Source organism: Mugil cephalus, chromosome 10 (assembly GCF_022458985.1).
Source record: "Mugil cephalus isolate CIBA_MC_2020 chromosome 10, CIBA_Mcephalus_1.1, whole genome shotgun sequence".
NCBI lineage: Eukaryota > Metazoa > Chordata > Actinopteri > Mugiliformes > Mugilidae > Mugil > Mugil cephalus.
The window spans coordinates 6,106,223-6,130,395 of NC_061779.1; the positions used below are offsets into that span (position 1 = coordinate 6,106,223).

The 24,173-nt window shown below is 44.1% G+C and overlaps 1 protein-coding gene across 1 annotated transcript in view; it reads right to left on the bottom strand.

Moving 5' to 3' along the window:
• Nucleotides 1–637: 637 nt before the first annotated feature.
• LOC125014834 (cat eye syndrome critical region protein 2) overlaps nucleotides 638–24,173 on the bottom strand; it is a 32,489-nt gene continuing 8,953 nt past the window's right edge. Inside the window, exons 2-19 of the mRNA XM_047596281.1 lie at nucleotides 18,779–18,873; nucleotides 16,635–16,818; nucleotides 15,061–15,188; nucleotides 14,730–14,813; nucleotides 14,235–14,305; nucleotides 13,927–14,087; nucleotides 11,062–11,151; nucleotides 10,495–10,645; nucleotides 9,465–9,594; nucleotides 9,333–9,370; nucleotides 9,150–9,241; nucleotides 8,876–9,002; nucleotides 7,821–8,200; nucleotides 7,500–7,649; nucleotides 6,502–7,306; nucleotides 3,972–6,003; nucleotides 3,706–3,774; nucleotides 638–3,514 (exon numbers count right to left, since the gene is read on the bottom strand). Of these exons, the coding sequence (XP_047452237.1) occupies nucleotides 3,723–3,774; nucleotides 3,972–6,003; nucleotides 6,502–7,306; nucleotides 7,500–7,649; nucleotides 7,821–8,200; nucleotides 8,876–9,002; nucleotides 9,150–9,241; nucleotides 9,333–9,370; nucleotides 9,465–9,594; nucleotides 10,495–10,645; nucleotides 11,062–11,151; nucleotides 13,927–14,087; nucleotides 14,235–14,305; nucleotides 14,730–14,813; nucleotides 15,061–15,188; nucleotides 16,635–16,818; nucleotides 18,779–18,873 (4,770 nt within the window). The 3' untranslated portion in view covers nucleotides 638–3,514; nucleotides 3,706–3,722. The remainder of the gene's footprint in view (nucleotides 3,515–3,705; nucleotides 3,775–3,971; nucleotides 6,004–6,501; nucleotides 7,307–7,499; nucleotides 7,650–7,820; nucleotides 8,201–8,875; nucleotides 9,003–9,149; nucleotides 9,242–9,332; nucleotides 9,371–9,464; nucleotides 9,595–10,494; nucleotides 10,646–11,061; nucleotides 11,152–13,926; nucleotides 14,088–14,234; nucleotides 14,306–14,729; nucleotides 14,814–15,060; nucleotides 15,189–16,634; nucleotides 16,819–18,778; nucleotides 18,874–24,173) is intronic.

Consider the following 24,173-nt stretch of genomic DNA (forward strand, 5'->3'; position numbering starts at 1 on the left):
TGTATTTTGTTACACATTGGTGACTTTATTGTAATATACAGTGAAATAATCCCCATGTCCGCATATGACAATATCTTTTTTTCTTTCTTTCTTTCAAAAACTAGTTCCTGTTCATAGATGATGCTTAGTTTTTGTACTTCTTTTGTCCTACTAATCCCAAAGCTCGGGTCGGTTTATAACTGAACAGTCAGTTGTATACATTTGTCAATAACAATTTAGAGCTTTGTTGTACACACCATGAGGCTCAATTAAAGCATTTTAATTAAACGCCTCATCTGCATTTTACTTGCTGCCAATTTTGTCCTCGTTAGGTCTAAACAAAAGAATGTATTTCTTGTTAGTTTAAGAGACTAACTAAAAAAACAAAAATGCATTGACAGAGGTCACACCACATCATTGGCTCCTGCAAGCACTAGGAGGGTATTTGTCAAGAGGATAAGCACTAATTGAAAGCAACAGTACGAGGGGCTCTGATAGATTGATGCATTGTCTTATATTGGCCCTCTTCTTTTAACCGTTGGCCTCTTAGTTTCTTTAACAGATTACAGATAGCCACAATGCTATTCTTGACAGAGTTAAGGAGCTACTGGCTGGCTGTTTTCTTTTAACCGATGATTACAATGATAATGACAAACTCTTATTTGAGAAAAGTTATTTATTTCTAAGAAATGTACAGTATAGAAAATACTCCATTCCATTTCCAAAATAATCTATGTCAGTCAGATAAGAACTTGTAAACGTCACTGAAAAGGGAAGGGTACAGGTCTTTTTTTCAATGTCATGCTACTGAGGTAAAAGACAACTGCTTAAAAAAAAAACACCAAAAAACAACATCAAGAGAGAAGGGAACAGACATATTTATATTAAAACAAGTCAGAAAATGTACAAAAATTCTTAAAAGAGCAAATAAATATGATTCACATTTAATCACGCCTAAATGGTTTTCGCTAGTGCAGAGAGATGACAGCAGAGTAAAAGTGAAAATTGAATGCACACTTCCAATTGCCTGGTGATGATTTTACACACCAGAAAAACTCACACATACGCTTTTATACATACACACACACACACACACACCTCTGTACACCATAACAACAACATCACAACCTCACAGATCTTTAAAAACAGCACTGTCCTCGTTCATTAGACAGTAGAAATTAACACACTTCTTCCTCAGCAAATATTCAGACAATTCCCTATTTTAACTAAATAGCAAATCATTCATTACAAATCTTGTGTGACACGTTTATAAAAATTGTCTCACAGCTTCTAACTTTTCCCTATTCCATCTCCCTTTCTCAGTTATTTCCTTCAATGCCTTTAAAAAGTACGTGGCTATAACTAACTGTACGCGGCCCGTTACGAACATAACATTGGAATACTGCCCAAGTGTCTTTCGACAACAGACGGGATGACAAGCAATCTGTACAACTTAAGAGACCACCGTACAGAGTCACATTTCAGACATAAGATGTTATATTGTTCATCATACTTCCGCAATATTAAAAAAAAAAAAAAACTGAGAAGCATAAAAAAGACTTTACATTTCAGCACCTTAGGTCAATGTTCTCGGCCAGTACTCATAACAGGGCACAGCAATCTGACACATCAAGATGATATTGTAGTATTGTAAGGCTGTTAAACTATCAGTTTTGTAAGCCTACAATCAAAAAGTGGTGCAACAGTTCAAATTCAGATCAGCTGGTCATAAAATGTGGAGCCATGGGAGACTGGCAGAGCAAGAGAGGAAGTGGAGGGACTTTGTAGATGCCACGGACTGGCAAGATGAGGTAGATTCATTTTCTGCCATTGCTAAACTGCACTAGTCGGTCGCAGACAAAAGATTAAACCTCCATAGGTCACACCAGTGGCAATGAAATACGCTGGCTGTTAAAAGAGGACAAAAACAATTTTGACGGCAAAATCAAATTAAGAGGAATGTTGAATAACGCAAATTAGAACCAACTTAATCAATGTAAATAAATTAAAAAGAAAAAAAAAAGGTTGGCAGCGTGTTAATCCAGTTTTTAAGGAATACAGACCCTTGAAAGTCAACAGCTTCATAAAGGGATCGATTTGCCACAGTAGCAGCAAACAGCAGTCCCATTTTCCTCATGCTGCTCCCCCTTCAAATAATTATGAACAATACCCGTATATAGAAACTGTACACCCTGAGGATACACTTAGTATTGACATGGGGAGGAGGAAGCACTCAAAGAAGCAATCATGCAAATGGCAGGGGCATGAAGAAACTTAACTAAAGCTAGAAATATGCAGGGGGGAATGTAACACTATAAAATAAATAAAAAGGAAGATTTTGTGTGTGTTTGTTCTGTGCATGTGCATATAACAGCTAGTGGGATATGTCACAATCTGAGAATTTTAGATTATCCTCATCTGAGGTAAGTCTCCGCGGTGAAGGGTTGTAATCAATATAAACTTTTTCATACATATATGAATAAGACTACCCAAGGCCACTCAATTCCAGGATGTCTTGACTAACAAAATCCATAGTGCATAACAGAGAATCGGGTGCAATGAGACACAAACAGCACCATCCTTGTCCCTTCCTCTCTGCTAGTCATAGACATTCTTATAAATGAAGGCAGCTTTGAAAGATGCATATACTGTGTGTTTACTCCAGTAGGAGGGCAACGTTGTTAGAGTCGGGGTGGAGACCGGACAGAAAAACGGGCTAGATGGGCTCATGCCACAGACAGATGATGAGAGCGGTTTGTCCTTTCACTTGCAACTTTTGTGCTGCATTTATTGTCTACACATTGGCTCATACATTCACAAAGGAAACCAAGGCAACTTCAAGGGGCTTGTGAGTTGACTGGGTTTAGTTGACAGCCTCGTAGTACCTCCTAGTTCTACACCTGAGTTTAAAGATATGGTTGAAATAGAAGATGTTAGTAAAAAAAAAAACAAAAAAAAAAAACACAACAGTTCCTTTTCTTATTTATCACAGTCCTCTCAGTAGTGCCCCCGTGTCCTACAGTCAATGGACAAGATAGGCAGGCTGTGTTCAGCGGCCATTAATTCATCGAAGTTTCAACTGCTCGAAGAGATGAGGGCTGTCCAGTGTTCTTGAAGGCAGTGTCCCCTGTGTTTGACAGGTTGACCTAGTGGTTAAAAAGGGCGCCCTTCAGCTGAAGGATTAAAGTTCAAAACGCTCACGATGGGAAGCAGACGTTTTAATCAAGTGTCCTCGTGCAAGTCTGTGAATCCCAAGCAGTTGGACAGTGACATTCTGTACCCCACTACGAGCTCTGTCTGGAGAGGAGCTAGTGAGAAGAGAATTGCCCTCCAGAGACCAATAAAATTTCACATTATATTTGCTTTAGTAATACCAGCTGCCTGGTCGGATCTTAAAGTCACTGCTGGGGAAAACTTAAGCACAGTGTAAGAATATCAGTAGGAGATGCGTGTTGAGCAAACTGTCAACTCTTTAGTCATCTGCTCAGCACATGTTTGGCTCACTGCTACGTCCAGATGTTTGCTGACCACATGTCTGAAAGGAAAACGAGAACAGATAAAGTTAAAACAAGTATCCAGGCCTTTCTGGCATTACAACCATATACTTAAAAATAGTTACCTATGACACAAAACGTTTAATGAGCATGACAAAACTGGATATTGCCAGACAGTGTAGGGAAAAGCCGTTACGTGTATTGTAATATGGCAGATGGTGTATTTACTCACTTTCATCATAAGGTGTGTCACAATCCCTGTTTACTGCCAGAACCGCCCGGAGCAGCCATCATCTGTTGCCTGCAAACACAAAGACAATGAATACTGTAGAACCTGCTATTCATTGCAACTGATTAATTGTTTGATTAGCAACTTAAAGTTTTAATGGTCTGTCACAATGTCTGAGAAATTTGAGAGAAGAGAAAAGCAAATAAACACAAGTAAGAATCTGCAAACATACATTTATATTATTAATAACCCAAAACTGAACTCTTTACCCTGGGTGTAAGAAGCGTTCTGGGACGAGCCCCCTTTGCTGCATCATCATGCCCTGGAAGTGTCCACCAGGTCGGGGGTGTCTGTACATGGCCATTCGTGTCTGGCCTGGGGAGAAAGGCAGCTGCTGTGGCCTCTGCAGAGCTTCCATCAGGTGTGGGTGAGGTCTTTGGGCGGCATAGCGTCCTTGATCTGGGTATGGTTGTCCAGGGTACGGAGCTCTGTTCCCAACTCCACAGCTTTGAGACATCATATGTGGAGGAGGGATGCCGCCTGGCTGCACCCCTGGGTGCAAGGATCGAGGACCATACATAAAAGCGGGTGCCATGTGTCCAGCAGAGTGGGTTGGATGCTGCTGAGCAAGTTGGGTGGTCCGACGGCGGGCAGCAGCATTGTGACTGTCTAGGTCCAGGATTTCTTTAGGGCTTTCTGGTTGCTCTGAGCTCTCGTTATGAGCCTGTGTTACTGGACTGTCACCACTCCCTTTGTCTGTGCCTCCCGGCTGTGGCCCTACTTCAGACACAGGGCCAGGGGACACCAAACTAGCACGACTAGAGCCTTCAGAGCCCAGTGGTGACACACTGCTCTCCTTCGACTGACTGTTGGCCCTAGCATTGGTTACGGATAAATAGGCGTTGGGTGGCATTGGCTGGCGAGGATGATAATGAGCCCGTTGCCATTCCTCTGGAGGGTAACCCCCTCTACTGTTGGCCTGGGTATGGACCTGGGCTTGGGGATGAGGTTGGGAGAAATAGGTCTGCTGCTGGTACTGATGAGGTGGGTACATGTTATTATGAGCCTGAGGGTGCTGCTGACCTTGCATGTGGTAGGGGTAGGCAGTCCCTCCTTGCTGGTGGTAGGTGGGGTGGGGAGCAGGACCGTGAAGGGCATTAATTGCCTGGTTGTGATATGGGTGGTGAGCAGATGGATGCATAGGTCTGGTCATGTTTGTCTGATTGTAGTGTGGATGTGGAGGGTTTCCCGTGCCATAAGGACCCATAGCTCCATTTACCTGGCCTTGTGAGTGGGGAGGCATGGCTGGATTGTGACCATTTGGTGTCCCTCTTTGGGCCTGCATACCCAGGTTACTACCCATAAGCTGGGTTTGATGGGGATTGGGGCTAAAAGCCTGGTGTTTATGATTAGTACTTGGAGGTCCTGGAGTCATCATGGTGGGCTTTGGAGAAATGGCAGCACCCTCTGTGTCTGGCCTACTAGTAGGCTCACTAGGTCTTTGATTTCCATGGTCTGCTGGGCTAGGTTGGGAGGGTAATAGCGGAGTAGGATGACTGGGTGGCAAAGAGGTGAGAGGAGCTGGCTGGGGGGGTACAGGCTGGGTACCTTGAATGGAACTCTGTGGTGTCCCATGCATGCTCTGTGTAGGGCATTGTGGTGAGATACTTTGGGTGACCTGGTGGGAAGGTAGCACTGAATTATGCTGCTGCGTGTTCTGGGTCATCGGCTGAGGAGAGTTCTGAGGGAAGCTTTGGGGAGGGGTACCATTTGCTTGAGGTTGTTCGTGTTTTTGGATGTTCTGCTGGTGTTCGCTTAGCTGATGTGCATTCTGTGCGTGTCTCAAGTTGTTCTCTGAGATTTGCTGAGTGGAATTCGGAGAGCTCGTAACATGCAATGGTGGTACGTTCTGGGGAAGAAGCGCGGGGCTTGGAGCATTTTGGTGTGGACTGTTGGGTGTATGTTGAGGAGGGTTGGATGGTGCAGGATCGGTTGAGTTGGTTGAGACGGTAATGGCACTATTGGGTTGTGCAGGAAAGTGGCTAGCAGATTGTCCTTGGCCATCTACCTCCTGTTTGGGGCTTTCTGTTAAGTTATTCGCGGGCCCTGCTCCAGTGGAGCTCTCTTGTGATCTGCCCAAAGTGGGGCCTGTGGGGCTCTGCATTCTATCTGCTGGCCCACTGTAATGTCCTGTGGGGCTAGGGATGGACGGGTGCTCTTGGTTAATTGAAGCAATGTTTTTGTGTGATGATTCTTCATCTGGAACGTTGTTGGCTGCCATTTTGCTCTTTGACATCATGCCTGTTGATGGAGAGAACAATGAAAGAGAAGTTAGCGCAAAATGATATTGTAAGGCATGTCAGGCTGCATCATAAGTCATAAAGAGATCACTGACAAACAGTAACTGAGTTTTCTGTCATTTATGATACCACATTTAAAAAAATTAAACATGTCCTGTTCTATTCGTCTGCAATGACAGGGATACAAATACATTCACAAGCTTGCTTGTGAGGCTGAACTGATGACATGCCATCTCTTGCCCTCAAAGAAATCAACACGAAATTGAACTGAACTGATGAATATTCAATTTGCCACTCACTGTGAAAAATAATTAACATCAAATTGTAAAAAGACACTTGACAGAGTGGAAGGGCAAGGATGGGAGCTGTGCTGATTAACAAATTGAGACACTACAGTCTAGAGAGCATATTTGTGTAGAAAAAGGTCAGACTGTGTTTGGGTTCCATCATGCAGAATGCAAACGACTGGTGGAGTACTGCGAGAGAAGGGCACGTCTACCTTTGGGGTGTGAGTCTGTCTGTTGGGAAGACTGGCTGTCTGGCCCTTTGTCTCCAGCAGGACGCAGCAGCTGAACCTCAGGGGCAGGGGGAGGATGCTGAGAGGGGTGTGCTGGGATGGTGCCAATTCCAGTTGGGGGCCCAGGCTGCTGTAAGTTTCCTACGTGCTGATGAGGGGCACCAGCAGGGGGTCCAGAAGAGGCTGACAGCTGCTGCAGGGCCAGCATCTCTGGGCTCTCCAGCATGGAAGCCAAACGTGTCCTGCCAGAGGAGTCTGGGTGGGGCGCAGGCGGCCGTGAGGACATGGGCCCTGGGGAGTCGGACGCGGCAGTTATTTGATACTGGGCATTGGAAGGATGGTGGGGGTATCCAGCAGCTTCTGGCCATGGTTTATGCCCCACTGGAGGGGGAATTCCACCATAACCATAGTTGCGCTGGTTCACCATGTTGGGATCCTGCATGTGCATGGCATTGGGCCTCTCCTGGCCCTGATGATTGACACCAGTCCACATGTTAGACAAACCCATACCAGGGGGCCTCATGCCCGGGTAGTTGTGCTGAGGCTGTCGGTCGGGCCCTGAGAATCTGTTGTCCATAGGATGCATGGGAGGGCCCTCTGGACGGTGGTGGGATGGGTACATGCTGCCTTCAGGAGGAGGTCCAGGCTGGTGGGCCATGGGACGTGGGCCCAAGGATGGGCCGTGCGTCGGACCCATGTAGGGGTGCTGCTGCGGAGGCTGTTGCTGGTTAGGATCAGGGCCCATTGGATACCTGGGGCCCATGGGATGCCCCTCAACCATCCGATGCTAGGTAAAACAAACAAACAAAAAAAAAAGTGAGTTTTGATCAACAGACCTGTAAATTGTTTTATTTTACAAGCATCAATAAACAAAGAGCCACATTTCAGTAGACACACACACAATGAGGTGTATTTTGGTAAAACTGCAACTTTGACATCAAAAGGCACAAAAAGTAACTGGCTCCACTGGCTCTGTGTACCTGCATGTTTAAGTTGTGGGGCAAGCGGTTCAAGTTGGGATCTCCATGTCTGGCCACATGAAGTGGATAGGAAAAGCGTGGATCCATGGGCATTCTTTGGGCATACATATGTGGACCATGATGACCGAGGGGACCAGGAGGTCGACGGAGCTGATAACAGAAAAAATACACTATAGTTTTTTTTTCTTACACTTGAGACAGAAATCAGGAGATTAAGGAGGCATTGATGGTGTTAAAGATAAATGATTAAGTATGTAAGTAAATAGAGCTTTTGAAACACATAGGACATTCAGAAAAGAAGCAACACTATTCTGTGGGTACCTGTTGCCCTGGGTGGTACATTCGCCGAAGGTCTCCTTCATGCATGTGTTGCTGACTTGGGGGGTAGCTGTGGAGGTAAGGGGGACCATTGCCCCAGTAGTGAGGGGGAGGTGGTCGTGTGAGCTTGCTGTCCTCTTCATCTGAAGGCGTGCTGCCCTTGCCTCCCTGGAAGTTTCGCTTGCGCTGGACTTGCTCGGTAGCTTTGATCAAGCTTTCAGGTCCCAAATGTTTATTTCCACGGTTGCGCTTTTTGTCCTTGCGCTCCTTGTCTTCCCGGCTGATGTGGAACTCCTCATCTGTGTCACCATCCTCAGAAGGAAAGTGCTTTAATAGTGACCGGTTAAAACACCGCTCTAGAGACTCCGCCATGATAGTGTACTCTGGGAACAGACAATCAACAACTGGGTTGGCTCACATATAAATAAAAAACGTTGTTACATACAACTGCAGTATTGGTAACGGTCGCACATGAATCAGATACCTGTAGAACATCCACTCAAATAATAGATTTTCATCTCTATGGACAGAGACTCCACCTCTTTAACACACTAAACATGCACTCCCACAAAGAAAACCCCTTACGCTCACAAACTGAGGTCACAATCACTCTGTGCACCCGCAGAAAACCAAACGGCTCCTCTACTCTGAGCCCAGTGCTATCCAACTGACCAGGTCAGAGGGCGTAGGCTGACCCCTGCTCTAGTCCCTTCCCTTCTACTCCTCCTTCTCCACCCTGGGCCTCCTTACCACTCGCCTCCCCCCTATCCCTGGGGAGAGTATTCAGATGGATGGATGGCTCCAGACAGGGGGTTTAGGGGCTGGAATGTTTCTCTGGCACTGCAGGTCTCAGATCCCCCTGAGCACTGGAGCACAACTCAATCACTCCCCATTAATCACTGTCAAGACTGCCCTGGCCCCGGCCCCAACACACCACTAAGGCCGGCCCCCTTTCTTTTGCCATCTCTCCCACTCTCACCCCCTGCCTCTCACTCAATATACTGCACATATGTGAAACCGTTTTCTCACAACATACATATAGTGAAATGCTGATTTACCACTGTCATCTCCATTGTACTCGACGCAGTTTTCAAACATGAGTTTCACGTCGGCAATGAACTCCTCCTTGGAAACGTACTCCCCATCATTGAGTTTCTTCTCGATGGTGGACAGGTCCATAGGAGTCTGAGCGTGGTGAACAGGGTGAACATTTACATTAAACTGAATACTAAATTCTATAACAAGAAAAATATTTGTGATCATGTAAACCACACAGAGGAAAATCCACATCATTAGTGACAACAATGACAGCATATCAATGACAGTTTATACCTGGATAATTTCGTGGTAATTGGGAGCATAGGAGTCATCAACAGGCTCTAAGAAAGGCCAAGCATCTTTGTGGGCTTTCAGCGCCTCGAGCACTGAAGAACAAAGATTAGATCAGACATTAGAACCGACATTAATGCAGACTGAGATAAAGCAACATGCTTCATAACTATTCCAAATGCATACCTTTATATAGAGCAGTGTAGTCATCATCAATTTCATAGCTGAAAGGTCAAACAGACAGCATGTTACGAATAGGCAACCTTGAGTCAGTTGAATTGAAAGTAAGTCTAAAGGAATTTATGAATAGCCCCTTACAATTCTTTATTCCTGCGTGTTCTGTGGACAGGAGAGGACGGCTCTAGATTCAGGAGTTCAGGCGGCAGGTCTTTTCCTTGAGACAGCAACCAGGCCTTTTCCTCTCGCATCTTTCGTCTCTTTGCTCGCTCTGAGTGGAAAGGATGAACACGAGGCAATTAGAAACACAAACCATACAAAACACCAGTCGCAGTAGTCTGCAGCCGAACAATGTTTTGATCGCTTCTTCAGACTCCGGAGATAAAGTTTAAATTGCTCTTGCTGGCCCAGTGAGGCTGTCAGGAGAGTCAATGAAAACCAGGCCTTAGCCTTCAGCAGCTCGAGTAAGTCGAAAAAGGAGCGATTCATCTGCCATCTTTTCTTGGGCCCAGTTGATCAAAAGAGCAGAGCAGAGAAGAGAGAGTGTGCATATGTATCACTGCTTTATCTTTGCACATGAAAGGCTGAGAGGCCTGCCAGCCCCCCTGCCGTGTGGATTAAAGATGTTTGAGGGAGGATTCCACGTATGCAATCCACACAGAGAGTAGGCCAGATCCTGCTGTTCATCTATAATACATTAATGAGGCTCCGCCACTGAAGCACAATCAGCAGTTCGTTAACCCTTGACAGATGACATCAGAGGGAGGGAGAAACAGAGAAGTGATCGTGTGATTAAAGACTCTGAACCTTCCCTCCACAGTCCCTGTGTACAACACATAAATCACAAAGCTTCAAGTGCTGCTATGCTACTGTAGATTCAGCCGTCACGAGCCAAACCGCAGCAATGAAGACGTTAAGGTGTGTGTGCGTGGTGTCCTTCACAATCTATTTCACCCTCGATACGGCCCCATAACCTGCTGCTGACAAGTCACGGATGAAAGAATGTGATGCTATTGCTGGGTCTTGTTATTTGAGTTTAAGCATCAAGCTTTTACTTTGTACCTTTTGTGGACCTTCTTCAGGGCGAACCACAGGATTATTACTTACATTCAACTAAGTCTGAACAGCTTTCCATTTCCGTTTCATCCATTTAAGAGTCAATCCATCTCACCCTCCACTGCTTTGATCTTCTCCATCTTCTCTCTCTGGCGTTCTTCCTGCAGAAGTCTTTCCTCTTCTCGCCGCTGCTCCGCCAGCAGGATCTGTCTGTCAAGCTCTTCGTCTTTTGTCTTTTCCTCCTCTCCTATGGTCTTGACATGGTCCTGGATGCATACACACACAAGTGTGTTAGTCTAATATACAGGACATCATTGCAGGAGATCTCCGAGCTAAATGACTATAGTAAATACCACTCCATGAATAATGTAGAGAAACAGAGTTTATTGGCGCTGGGCATGTTCCAGTTGATGAGCTCCCAATTTTAATTTATTCAGTTTAATATTAATTCATTTAGGGGTATATCAGTTTAAAAGAAATGTGCATGGATTTCTAACGACAGGATACAGGAAAACTATTTGAATAAATATCAATCTTTTCACATGAAGATCAATTTGTTTGTTTTTTTAATCCCAGCCCAAATATTCATGCGCACAAATATTGTTAAATCAATCAGTATAGATAAGGTCATACGAAGGCTGCTATAGAAAAAGCCTGAACACAAACAAATACATGCACACACCTCATTATCTTGTTTGATGTGATTTTCAGAGAACCGCTGTGATATGCGAACTGGGGCTGGGTCCAGTAACTTCTGTTTCTGCTCCCGCTCCTGAAGGAAAAAACAAAACAGTTTGTTCTTTTCCTCATGTCTAATCTGTGACGATCTGAGATATCTTGTTCTGTGTACTCATGATCCAGATGTAAAGGGCACTCACAAGTTGTAAATCAATATAACTTTTATGATAATAGAAAGGGGAGAGTTTATAATTTCAATTCAATCTACAATCTGAAATCGGAGCTTCTTTTCCTTTTTTCATATTTACTTGCTCTAAGTGAAAGTGTCTTTATTTTATATGGTCAACATATGGTTCCCAGGCAGGTAGAGAATCAACACGCCGACTGTCCTCGGGTAATGTAGAGAACTAAGCGATAATTAATCCCTCCCAATAAAAACACCCTCCTTGCTCAGCTACCTCCAGTCTTCCACCTCTCTCTCAAGCTTGGAAAAATAAATCAAATACCCGAACCACACCCCATGTGTCCCACGTGACTCCATTAAACACGTGTAATAATTAGCTTGCGTGATTAGCATTCAATTTTTAGACTTGGAAATAAAGTAAACAATACGCCTATCGGATGTATCGCTGATCCAGTTATAGCCGAGAGTAAAGGAGGGAAATGCCAGCCAACAGAGAGCTCTAAGCAGATCCTTTGAAAGCCTGTCTATATCAGGACTGTCCTCTCCAGCACATGTCAGAGTTCATCTGGGACTATGCAGGACTATGAAGCCTGGCACAGTTAACAGCACCGAGAGGTGTCGTGTCGCAGCAAGGCCTCTGGCTGTTTATAAAACGACTAGGGAGGCCTAAAAAACGCACTCATGTCTATATACGGCCTGTGTATGTCTGCAGGTGAGAAAAAAAAAAAAGAGGAAGGCAGCTGTAGGTCGGGAGGGAGGAAAGAGAAGGCTTTAGAGAAGATAAAAGAAAAGGAAAGACAGATGTTCGTGATGAGATGTACAGTTCAGTGCCCTCCGCAGCTTTTGTCCACGCTCCATCCTGCCTCGTCTTAGTGGGAAACACCGATATGTCCCCAGGCTCCACAATTCCTCTCTGCATTACCACCAGCACTAAATCCCCCCACCATCCAACACACACACTAGATGGAGTGCCTCTGGTGTCACCACTTAAGAGAGGTCAACACAATCCTGCGGCACAGCAGAGCTGTCACTCAACAGGCTCCATCCTGCCTCAAGGTGAGCTCCTGCTGGCTGTCAGTGCCCCATGAAATGACTGGTGACAGCCGCCCGACACACACGGAAGGAAAGATGGGAGAAAATATGCACACAGTATTTGGGAGGCTTCTATGAACGCACCAACATACACAGAGGTATGGATGTAAAATTCCGAGGTGCATTAGCGAGAAGGAGCAGCCAAGATAGCTAATGAAAGTCTTAAGTAGCTTTAGTCTTATATAGCTGCTCTTATACCTCATCAACCTGCGACTAAATACAGCTTAGCGCTTAAATAATTAGCCGTTTGATTCGTTAGTCGACTGGCAAAAACAATGAGTGACAGCTGTTTTGATGATGGGTGAATAATGCATGAACAGGATGCTTTTCTTTTCCTGTGAAATTGTGAGAACTTCAAGTTTTCGATGACTGATAAAGCAAACTGGGACATTTTCTCTCTCACTTCACAACAGGATGTCGCGTAATCAAGGAGATTACGAGAGGTTTTGCTTGCCCAAAGTAAACTGGGTCAGTAAATTGCAAATCAAGAACCGTATTATACAGTACCACAGCAGTGATATACTGAACATATTACCAATTACCAAGCAGGGTGCTCTAATGTGATCTCCTGCTGTGTGACATCAGTGTGATTTATTTGCATATAAGACGAACATTAAGGGAAAGTGCTTCCCTTTAATTGACTCCGTTCTTTGATCAAGTTCCAATTAATCAAGAGCTTTTCCACACCGTGTTCACGTTTGATGGAGACCATGTAAAGGCAACAGTTGACATCTCTTCAAGTGTAAAGTGCTGTCACCTCCATCAACATTATGCACTGACAGAACCTTTAGATGCAGAGGCCTTTTGAAAGCCATGTAAATTGTGCACATGAGAGTAGTCCAGCTGAGTGTACAGCTGATGAAGGACGAGTACTATTTGAAAGTAGTGAGTGATCCCTCTGCCGGCATCAAACTGCCAGCAGGATTCACTGCTGACGATGATGGAAGAAGGCTTAGAAGGTTTCTATAGCAACAGTGAGTCCTGGTTATATACCACAGGAGAAGACAGCGCTCGATCTACTACGTGTTTGACTTGCTATAGCAATCAGCGACTAAAATTAATAGAATTAGGAGCTGGGGAGAGAATGAATGATTTCGTATTTATGATGCTCAAATCGACGTGACCCAAGGTATAACCAAGCTGGCTTAAAAAAAAGATTGATGCTAACTTGATTACCAAGCTGGCGTACAGATTAAGAGCAAGCTCAGGCTTCAAGAAACTACTATAGATAGAAGAAACACAGTGATCTGTGCCAGAGTCTGATTAGAGACAAGAGGACACCAGTGGTTGATGAGCTATCATCAGATATTGCTCTAATTTAAGAGCCAGATTTCCAAGAATCAAATGGAATTTTCTTCTTAAGATGTTAACGAATTTGACATTTCGGCTTTCTATTTATAAGCTGGCGTTTTGTCATGAGGCCCTGCTACACATGGAAAATTATAATCAAATAAGTTCTGTCTCACAAAATCACAAAGAGGCAAAATATTACTCTCATATCACAGAATCTAAAGATAAAAGATAGAGGACACACAGAAGCCATTAAGAGCTGCTGTAATAGAGACTAATGGCAGAGTCTCTTTGGCGTCTGACCTTGTGCTCAATCATGCTGCTGATCTCAGGCAGGAAGTTCTGGCTGATGACACGGTAGAGGTGGCGATCCTGTGGGGAGGTTTTGTCCTTGATGCTTTCTGCCAGACTGACCCATTCTTCCTCTGTATCACACACGAGGGACCAAGCGCCACGCTTATGGCCTGGTGGAGGCAAAGACGAGGGATATTGGATTATTGATTGGGAGGAAAATTTGTGGAGACAATTAAGGAAGTGAAAACTTAAAAAGACAATACACAAATTCTTTCATTCAGACAAAATGGAAATTAAAATGCTTATATTCCCTTTACCTGTGCTTGGGGGAAGCTCCACTGGTCCATCGTCTTCTTTCGCGTCTGTCATGTCTTCACTATCCGCATCACTGAAAGAAAGATATTAATAAATTCAATTATTCTAACTTATTCTAACATAACTAATTGACACTTTATTTTAAGTATGTTCTACCCAAACATGTGTTACCCAAGAAATAGTTAATTAACAATCCATTACAATTTAGATCCAGAATAATCCTGATGATCCTTTGATCACGTAACATTTTCAAGAGCCTTGCAGGTTTGACTAATTATATAGCTTTTCTGGTTCAGTACATAAATGTACAAGCTTTGCACTCCACATGGAAAACAGACACGGCCGCTTATGTGACTGTGCGACGCGTGTTTTCTTTTTGGGCATCACCATTACATCTGTGCAGCATATGCACAACTCCACATGCACAGCTATTACTCTGCTGCATTAACCCGTTGGTACTGACAACAAATAACTTTTTTTTTTTTTTTTTTTTTAACCTTAGCTGAGGGTCGTCCAACCTCCTCTTCTTTGGTGGTCTCCCCCTCTTCTTTTTTTCCGGTAATGTTAGTTCAGTTGTTTCACTGTTGGAAAAACAGCAGAAAGAATTAAAGGCCTTTTTAAAATTACAGCCTTTTAACGGGGGTAATTAGCAATGGAAAACCTCTATAATTAACCCTTAACAGGCCTGTAAACAAGTGACAAGCTACTGCTGCAATTACACCCCTTACCACATGCACCAGTAAACCACAGAAAACCTTACTAGAGACGTTCACCTGGGGTCTATGGGAGAGAAAAAGAAGATTCACAGCAGTGGTGGATGGTATTTACCCGAGCTTCTCTGTCTTCCTCTTGACTGGCTCTTCTTTGTACATACGAGTGCCATAAAAGTACCAGTAGAGGGCTCCGTTTCCATCTTGCCCCAGGGGTTCAACCCTCAGGCTGTCTGCATCCAACCCCTGAAGGAGATGGGAGTGGGGACATAACATTTCCTAAATCATCAGTCATTAGCGGATGATGTCATTCAGTCCTTTTGACATACATGGCTGTGAATCACGCACAGAAATGATGAATTAAATATTTTACTATGTGCATTCAGGCCATGATATATTAGAGGACAAAGAACAGCAGGGAGCTTTAACTAGTTATTGTTAATGGTTAGTTTATGTAAGTACCCACAGTATTAATTAATTAAGATGGTAACATTATATAATCTAGATTCACTGGTGTTTGTGAAGACCCGTAACATAGGGACACACCAAAGAACTACCGGCAGTCAGTCAGTACGTTCACATGCAGAGCTTAATCAAGCTATGCTTAATATTCGACTTTCTGAATACAGTCCTTGTCCAAATTTACATGGAACGTAGAAAATAGAATAACTGACAGGAACATGTCCTCCTCCTGCACACTAGGTGGCGATATGCGTCTTTTCAGCGGGTTAATGCGGCCCCCTTTCCAGTTGACCTATTACATCATATAACAAACAACTGGAGTAGTTCATGTCACAGACCAGGATTTCAAACAACAAAAAGATGGGTAAAAAAACAGCGTTTCTATCTCGTATGTAATGTGCACACTAACTATCGTGCAGATAAGATGGCGCTATCCCTATCCCTGGTTCTTCTACTGCCACTGTTTACCACCTTGTTTTCTTGGATGTTTTTGTTTTGGGGTCATACACTAGCGCAGCGGTTGTGGAGTATGCGCATATTAAGGCGTATACATGCCGGAGAAAAACGATTTCCAATCGCATTATCTGGGTGTCTTGGTCAGATAAGGAGAACTCTGATATTAGTCGAAGTGACGCGCTTTCATTCGCATAAGTTGTCCAGTTAAAGTCAGATTAAGGCAATAATTACTTTTTTTTCATGTCTATGTAAACGCACTGTGTGACTTCACCTCATGTTTGTGTAGAGTGTAGAGTTACTATTAGCTGGGAGGCTAAGAAACTATGAAAAGTGGATGAGCTGGCTTCTCCTGAATCATACTGACCACCATCATTTAGATTATGACATGGGTGTGAAAATGTATTTGAATGTTCAAATGAGATGGAAATGTTTAACAACAAAAGCGTTGTGTGCATCCTCTGAACTTTGGTCGGTTTTGTTTACGTTTGTCACTTCCATTTCCATGCACTGGTTCAGTAAGATCAATTCAACATACAAGACAGCAACAAGGGCACCACTAGGACTAAGACACACCAAGAAAAAAAAAAAGATTCTTGGTATGTAAAAGCCTTACACAATATACAATTACTGGAAACTGATAGGTTTTGATTTTGATGAAGAAAAACAAGCACTCAACACTGAATAAAATGTTTAAACCAATTTTGAACAAACCAGCATGTATGATCATTTATATTTCCAAATACTTTCAGCTCCTGCTTTCCATAAGTAGCCTACCTTAAGCAGGTCAAAGACATCGGCAGCATCCAGGCGGTAGTCACAGAGCCGGTGCAGCAGTTCCACCTGAGTGCGAGGCGGGAGACTCTCAAAGGACCCCTCTCGAAGTGGGTTTGGCTTCCCCTCTTCCAGTTCCCAGCGGTAGCTTATGATGTCGTCCAGGTAACTGCTAAATGCTCGGGGACTGAAAGGTACAAATACAATCACCGTCATTGTCTATATCTATCTCACAATTCGGTTTATTTATTTTCAGAACCACAGCGCACACTGATGCAGGATGGCCACAGATTCACCACACCTGAAAGTACTCAATTCTTGGTAAAGTTAAGTAAGACTATTTTGGTTTTGATGAATTTATAAGAGTTTTTTTTTACTTTTTCATTGCTACGTATTATCTACAAGCTTTATTTTAACAAACGATACAATGGAGACACATGGTTTCTTTGGTCCACTGGAATCTGTCAGAATGAATGAATTCAACTGCAAAGGCTATGTGACAATGTAAAGCCCACACAATCGGTTTCCATATACACTAGCATTCTGTTGTAGTACATAGCTCAGGAAACCAAGTTCAATCATAGCGCCTGGAAAGACAGAGGAGGTGGGGGTGGATAACAAAAAAAAAGGAGTATTTTCTTTGAACCGGTGTTGGGTCTCTACTATGAGTTGAGCTGGTAAATAAACGCTGGTTCCGGTTCAGGTCTACCCGATTAATCTGTACCTTTCAGTTCCAACTCAGATGAACAGAACAAGGGCCAGGGGCAGGGGTGAGCATCTATGTAACAGCACAGAAAAAGAGGGCCAGGAGAAAAAAAAAAAAAAAAAAAAAAAAAAAAGTAGCTTATCTTGAAAGAGCAGTGTGCACTTTTCACACAGCTGCAGGCTTCCCCTGCCCCTCCTCGCTACCACCCATCCCTCTCCTGCTTTCTGTCCCTCGTTTTCCTCCAACATCCTCCCTCCCTCCTGTCCCCCGCTCCGGCAGAGCGTTTAACGCGTGCGGATGAAAAGGGCAGCTCTGTGAAAGGCCAGCGCTGAGCAGCCGCCCCCAGGATGCCAGCGCCTGTCCAGTCCAATAAAGCAGACTTGCCCTCCTGTTACGGGCCGCCTGGGTGGAAAAACTGGATCGTTCCTGCCTCTGTGCTTATCAGCTCACGGTACCACTATGCTACTTGCTAATGACCGCCTGGATTAGCTGGTGTAGCGAGAGGGGGAAGCCCCGAGAGAAACTGAGCACATCTGTGGGTTTGAATAACAACCTCTGCTACACACTCACTTTCTCCCATCGCCTTGCTCACGTGGGAGACGAGTTTCAGTGGCTGCGCAGCTTTCATATTTCACAGCAGCAATAGAGGATGCTTTCAACACACCGCATTTCAATAACTTAACTCACCGCATGGGCTCCTCAGTGGGTTAATGTGAAGGTGACTCAGAGTTCCTATGGAAGCCCCTGGGTTCTGTGACTAATGTCAAGTAGGTGGAAATACTGGGCTTAGCTTCACTGCTACAAATTCTTATAAAAAGTTAATTTATTCTGTTCCACTGTGCCTCTGATGTTTCATTGACTGTATAAGATGCTTCCACTCCACATATAGTTAACTCAAGGCCAATCTTAACCTTGTTCCAGTCTTGTTTTCTAATCTTACCCCCTCTCCTTCTAATTGTGTTTGAACTCAAAATATTAGAAATGAATTCTTCTTCTGAATCACCGAGGACATTGGAAAAAAATATTTTCATTTGTTCTATAACCGAGGTGAGCATTCAGTGTGAAAATGTATGTTGGAGGAGAAACTATGTAAAAGCAGTTTAGTTTAAATTCAGCCTCAACGAGAATTCAATGCGTGTGAGAGACTAGGGTTGGGTTTAAAGTTAAGACTTAGTGGCTTAGTTAAATGCAAAACAAATACAAATACTTTTCCAGGGTATTAGGAGAAGTATAATAGTATCTTATCAAAAATATTACAATGATTTTCAGCTCACAGATACAAAAATCTTAAACCTGATCCAAATGAGAATACCAACATTAACTTAACAACAAACTTCTTTTAACTTTTGAGATTGAGATTAATGGGCCATGGGCAAATAGACAGACCTCAAAACTCACAGCACTACACCTCTGCATCATCAACTTTATATTTTATACTTACGTGATGTCGGTGCGCTGATAGCATCCCTGCAACAGACACGCAACGAGGTCCCCGAGGAAGTCCAAGTCCTGTTCCGACAGGGCTTTCTCCAGCTCCTGGACCAAACAAAGGGAAAAAAGAGTTAATGCACCAATGAAGGAAACCGTAGACAGGTCTACATAGAACACAAGGAATATCTATACACAGGTTAGAGGTATAATGTGTTTCTATGTTTCAAAGTACAACTCTATCAAAAAGACAAAGGCATTGTGGGCAAAACAAGAGTTTTAGTCTAACATTCAGCTGTTAGTCATTACATAAGAAAAGGATCTATGTAAGCTTCATTGTATCCGTGAGCTCTCAGTATACATGTTTGCAAGCATTGGTATCAGTGAAAGGTAAGCTGGCAGAGGTAGACAGTGGGAGGGATAATAGGAATTTGTGACTGGTCTCATTAGGGCGTCTTGGTTGGCCAGTGGTTGTTGGGCTGTAGCTGTGGTTCAAGTTCAGCCATGACCCCTCTCCTGCCTGGCATTGTGTTTCAGCCATTGAGGTTTTATGAAGCGGCAGTAACTGGCAGAGCAAACTCAAAAAAAGGACCTGAAAAGCACCAAGGAAAGATGGCAGGCAGCAGGGGTGGAGAGCCGCAACACAGCCGTGCCCCCCTCCTCTCCTCTACTGACCAACCAAGACGCGACTCGTCGGCGTGCACGGCTCTCCCCGGTGATCCCCAAAGGGCCTGGAGTCAAATAGGAGGGCAGAAATACAAATGCAAAGTATTCCTTCAGCCATTTAAGTTCAACCCCTCTTTAGCAGAAAGCCAGGTAGGGTTGGAGCTGACCACCCTCTCACCCCTCCTGATGACAGACCCACAGATGCTCTCTCTCATTCGCGAGTATTACCGCGCTGTCCTTGCGGCATCAAGACGAAAATTGGAGCAAAAATTATCTCATGACATGGAGGCATGTCTAATTATTGTGAGCTCACTCATCTCTTCTTACTCTAACCCTAACCCTCTCTCTGGAGGATCCTGGTTGAGCTCGGGTCACCAAAGGTCAGCGTACACACCTCCCGGCCACGGAGGATGACGGAAGCCAGGGGCACAACAAGTCAGCACGATGCAAAACAGAGAGGGGAGGAGGGGAGCACCAAGGAGGAGGTTGAGAAAGAAGTTGAAAAACAAGATAAATATTTCTGCTCGAGGTTAGAAAAGAAAAGGAGCATAAAGGAAAAACGAAAGACGGCTCGCTCTTGCCTCTGACTCAGGCTTCTGTGGAAAGATACCGGGAGAGCGAGTTTGATGACAGCAGATAAAAATCAATCAAGTCTCCTGACAGAAAGGAGCAATTCATTAAGTTCACTCGCACACGCAAGTCAATTCAAAAATATACTGAATAAAATGCTCATTATGACGTATGATTGTAATGAATTTTATGAATTAAAAAAAAACATGCTTAAAAACGAGTTGGTGAGGTTTTATAGTGATTGCCAGGGGAAAAAACAACAAATCGCACTTCTGAAGTCTTGAGGTATTGTATTACACCCTATTTGAAATGCTAACTCTTTACACATTCATTGAAAGAGATTCATGTGAAGCCTGGGTGGTAGCACAGAATTACATTCAGACTACTGCTACACTATAGTTTGTTCACTGGTGACAAGTTTGACAAATCGCCTGCTTCTATAGCTCCCACTACAGTGCCAACAATGACCATGACAGACACGTCCTGGAAAGCGAGGAGGGTAGAGTCGTGCTAACTTTCACACTAATGTGAACAAGAATGCTTTTAAAGGACAAAGGTATTGCACAGCTTTCCCGGAAATCATGAAAAATGGGATGGCATACCTGCTTGAAGTGTGATGCTATGTAGTGTATGTCCAGCCTAGACAAGAAAGACAGACTGAACAACACAGAGTCTGACTAAAAGGCTTAAACAGTTGCTCAAGCTTGAACATGAGTCACAGTTTGTTCATGGATGTTTGTTGTACAGCTGCAGATGTCTGTCGTCGCCAAAAGCCCAGATCAGATCAGGAATAAAGGCTTGTGTGTGTATCTCTGTCTACAAGCGCATGAAAGATCCTGTGTCATGCTCTCTTCCACTCCCAGGTCCCCTGTCGGGCAGCCTCTGGGCCAGAGAGAGCCCATCCATCAGAGACAATCTGCACTTTGATCACACTTCGAAGAACCTGGGGGCCACGGCTGGGAAACGAGTGGAGGGTCGAGTACAGGAGAGCGGAGTGGAGGGCTTGCTGCTGGCCCCTGGATTAACACCACCCTTCCCCAACTTTGAAGTGCCACACGGCATCTCGGATGGCAAAAGGGAATTAATGTGGTGTGTGTGCCCTTTCTTCTGCCAGCCAATCCCCCTGGTGCTAACAAAGGTCTGCAAATCTGCAAGGGACCCTGCACTGCAGCTGGAAATCTCCAAACCTTTGCCCTCAATAAGCAGCAGTCAAACGAAACACAGCGCATGGATGCAGTAGAGAGAAAACAAGCTTTTGCCGTTTAACATTCATACACAAGTCTCGACAGAATAATCACGGCGCAGTACTTTGGATGCATTACATCAATGATCAATGGGACTCGGAGATAAGGGACATGGATACGTGCTATAAAGAGTATAAATCATAGAGCTAAATTGTCAGATTTATCACTAAGCTAGGGCTGTTAACAAAGCAGGCAATTCACTCCACATACAGGAACAAAGATTGGTGGGTGAGTCAAGGCTTAGTCAAAAGGTGTGTCATCACCTCAGTCCTTCTGTAGGCCTTGCGTGCAATCAGCAATTCAGCCCGAAGGTATTTGCCACTTCTCTCACCAGACTCCCCTGCTGTTTCTCTCCCTTTGCTTCTCTCGCTGGCTTAACCTCTTATTCCTCTCTTCCACACCATTTTCCTCCCCCTGCCCCGCTGCCCAGAGTCTGCGAGGGCCTCTGAGGCATTCTATTATTCCCCTGACAACACCCATACTCCACTCTCCACCCCAGTCCTTTCCTTTCTCCATCTTCCTTATCTTTCTTCTCTCTCCACACACTGTCGCCACTCTGGCCAGTTGCTGGCTTCTTGATAGTGGAGTGAAACTGGCACCGATTCTCTTCATAACATTTACTGGTAAGGTGGGAAAACAAACCGCAATCTACTGATATCGACACAACTTGAAGAGACTGAGGCCACGTCCACATGTACCAAAACAAACTTTTTTATTTTTTTTGCCTCCTTGGCATGGTTTCGAGAATTTCTCCATAAAGATGGATCCATTGCAAAACTGCGCTGTAGTACATATCCCAGGCTTATGAAGACATACAGTCCGGATTACAGTCCAATGATTTTTAGCTCATCGTACTGGCATAGTAACAGTATATATTGCCCCAGCCACCCAACAAGCGTCAATATCTGATGCAGCACCGCCACAAGCCTGTAGTCCGCCACTGATGTTGTTGTTGTTATGAGACGTTGGGGGATAGAGGGCCGATGACATAACTGTGTCGAAGAAGCTGTCCACACGAATGCTAAAAAGAAACCACAAATCATATTTGCGCAAACTATATGAAAGCAAACTGTGACTGTGGTGTATTTTTGTCTTTCCTGCAGTTTACGCTTCTTTGTTAATTTACGCACACCTACGCAGACACTAGTTTCATGGCTGACCACATGGCTCACCACAGTTCTCTAAATTTGCCTTTTCTTACAAAGCTGTAAAGTTAAGAGATTCACCAGTAAAGTTAGCAGATTGTACTGCATCTTGTATTCACAGTATTATTTAACTTCACAACCACACCACTGTTACAGCTGAGGCCCTCACCCGTGCTGTTCATGTCTATATCAACAAAAACTTTTCTCGAAAAAACTCACCCCTATGTTCCTCCAACTGCTCCTACCACCATCATTTTGTGCGTCTCCCCTCACATGACCCTCACCTCGTCAGTAAAGTGCTGTTAAAACCCAGCTGCAGATATAAAAAGCTACTGTCCAGATATTTCGATGCAACGCACTAATGGTATGGTTGTCTGGTGTGGTTGTCCAAGATTTTAGGGCAACCACATGCAGACAAACGTGAAAAGGCGTTTTCTTTGTTTCGTTCTGGCACTCGAGTTACATCAAGCTGGTATTATTGCCAACACAATCAAACGTAGCGCGGAGGATGAAGTAAATTGATAGTGGCACTGCAATGTGATTATAGATGACTGAAGGTCAAACAAACAATTCATCTTCTTCTTCAGTTTGCCTTGTAAAGTGGTTCAACTGCCAAAAGCTCCCAAAATTATCAACAATTTTTCAAAACGTCATGATGTCAGCCACCGTTTCCACACCTCGCACACACCATCTGCTCTCTTTTATGCATCGCAATGTTTTATGATCAGCATGTATTAGCCGTTCCATTCAAGCTGCCCCTGTTTGAAGTACAGTACACACAGACTTGTGTAAGCTGTGACATAGTCTCTGCTCAGATCCGTTGCAGAAGTATAAAACCAGCTTAATTGGGGCAGACACCGTAGCATGTGCTGAATAGAGGGAAAAAAAAGACTGTAACAGAAAGAAAAACAGAAAACATACAACATGCAAGATACGCAGGACATGTACAGACAAAAAAAAAAGCAAAGACAAAAGTTTTTTTTTTTTTTTTTTTTTTTACTTAGTAGTGATCCAAAGTAATTCCATAAGGTTTCATAGTTAAGCAGTGAAATGTATAGTGAGATACACTGCAGACTTGAGTCAATGCTAAAGGTGACGACCAGAGATTAACAAGGCGCAGCCGTCTCGTAAGGGACATGAGTTGACTGTGGTTTCTATAAACCCACATTATGGGCACATCTGCTGTATGAAAGCGTTCCAGCGATGCTACACAGACAATGCCCAGTATATCGCCATTTAATATTTTGGAACCAAGACGGTAAACGTTATGAGACATGTATCAAATGAAAGGAGGACACTTTTCTGTGACTTCAATGGAAGGAAGAGCATCTGCAGTTGCCTATAAAAGTGAAATGTGCACTTTTCTCAGTGGATACTAATGAGTGCATCATGTTTCGAAAACATATCTGCAAGAGAGAAAAAATAAGATAAAATGTGGAGAGAGAGAGAGACGGCAAGAGACAGGGTTGTGATAAGAAGTACGGCAGCATTTGTAGCAGCAGCCCCAAGGTTGTAGCACATCCACAGAGTCTGTAGTATCAGGGGGGTTAGCCTCACACAGCACTTTCCATGCCACTGCCGTTAACAGCTCCTCCGGGGTCTATATCACCAACAGTTGGAGGACGTGTGCATGGCTAGCTAGAGGGGGGAAGGGATGTCTGTTTGTTGTGTAAAGGCTCCTCTCTTCCACTCCTTCGCTTCTTTCTTTATTTCTTCCGACCCCACCCCCTCCCACTTTCAGCTCACACATGGGTCCTCCAGGAGCAATCATCTGACAACACCC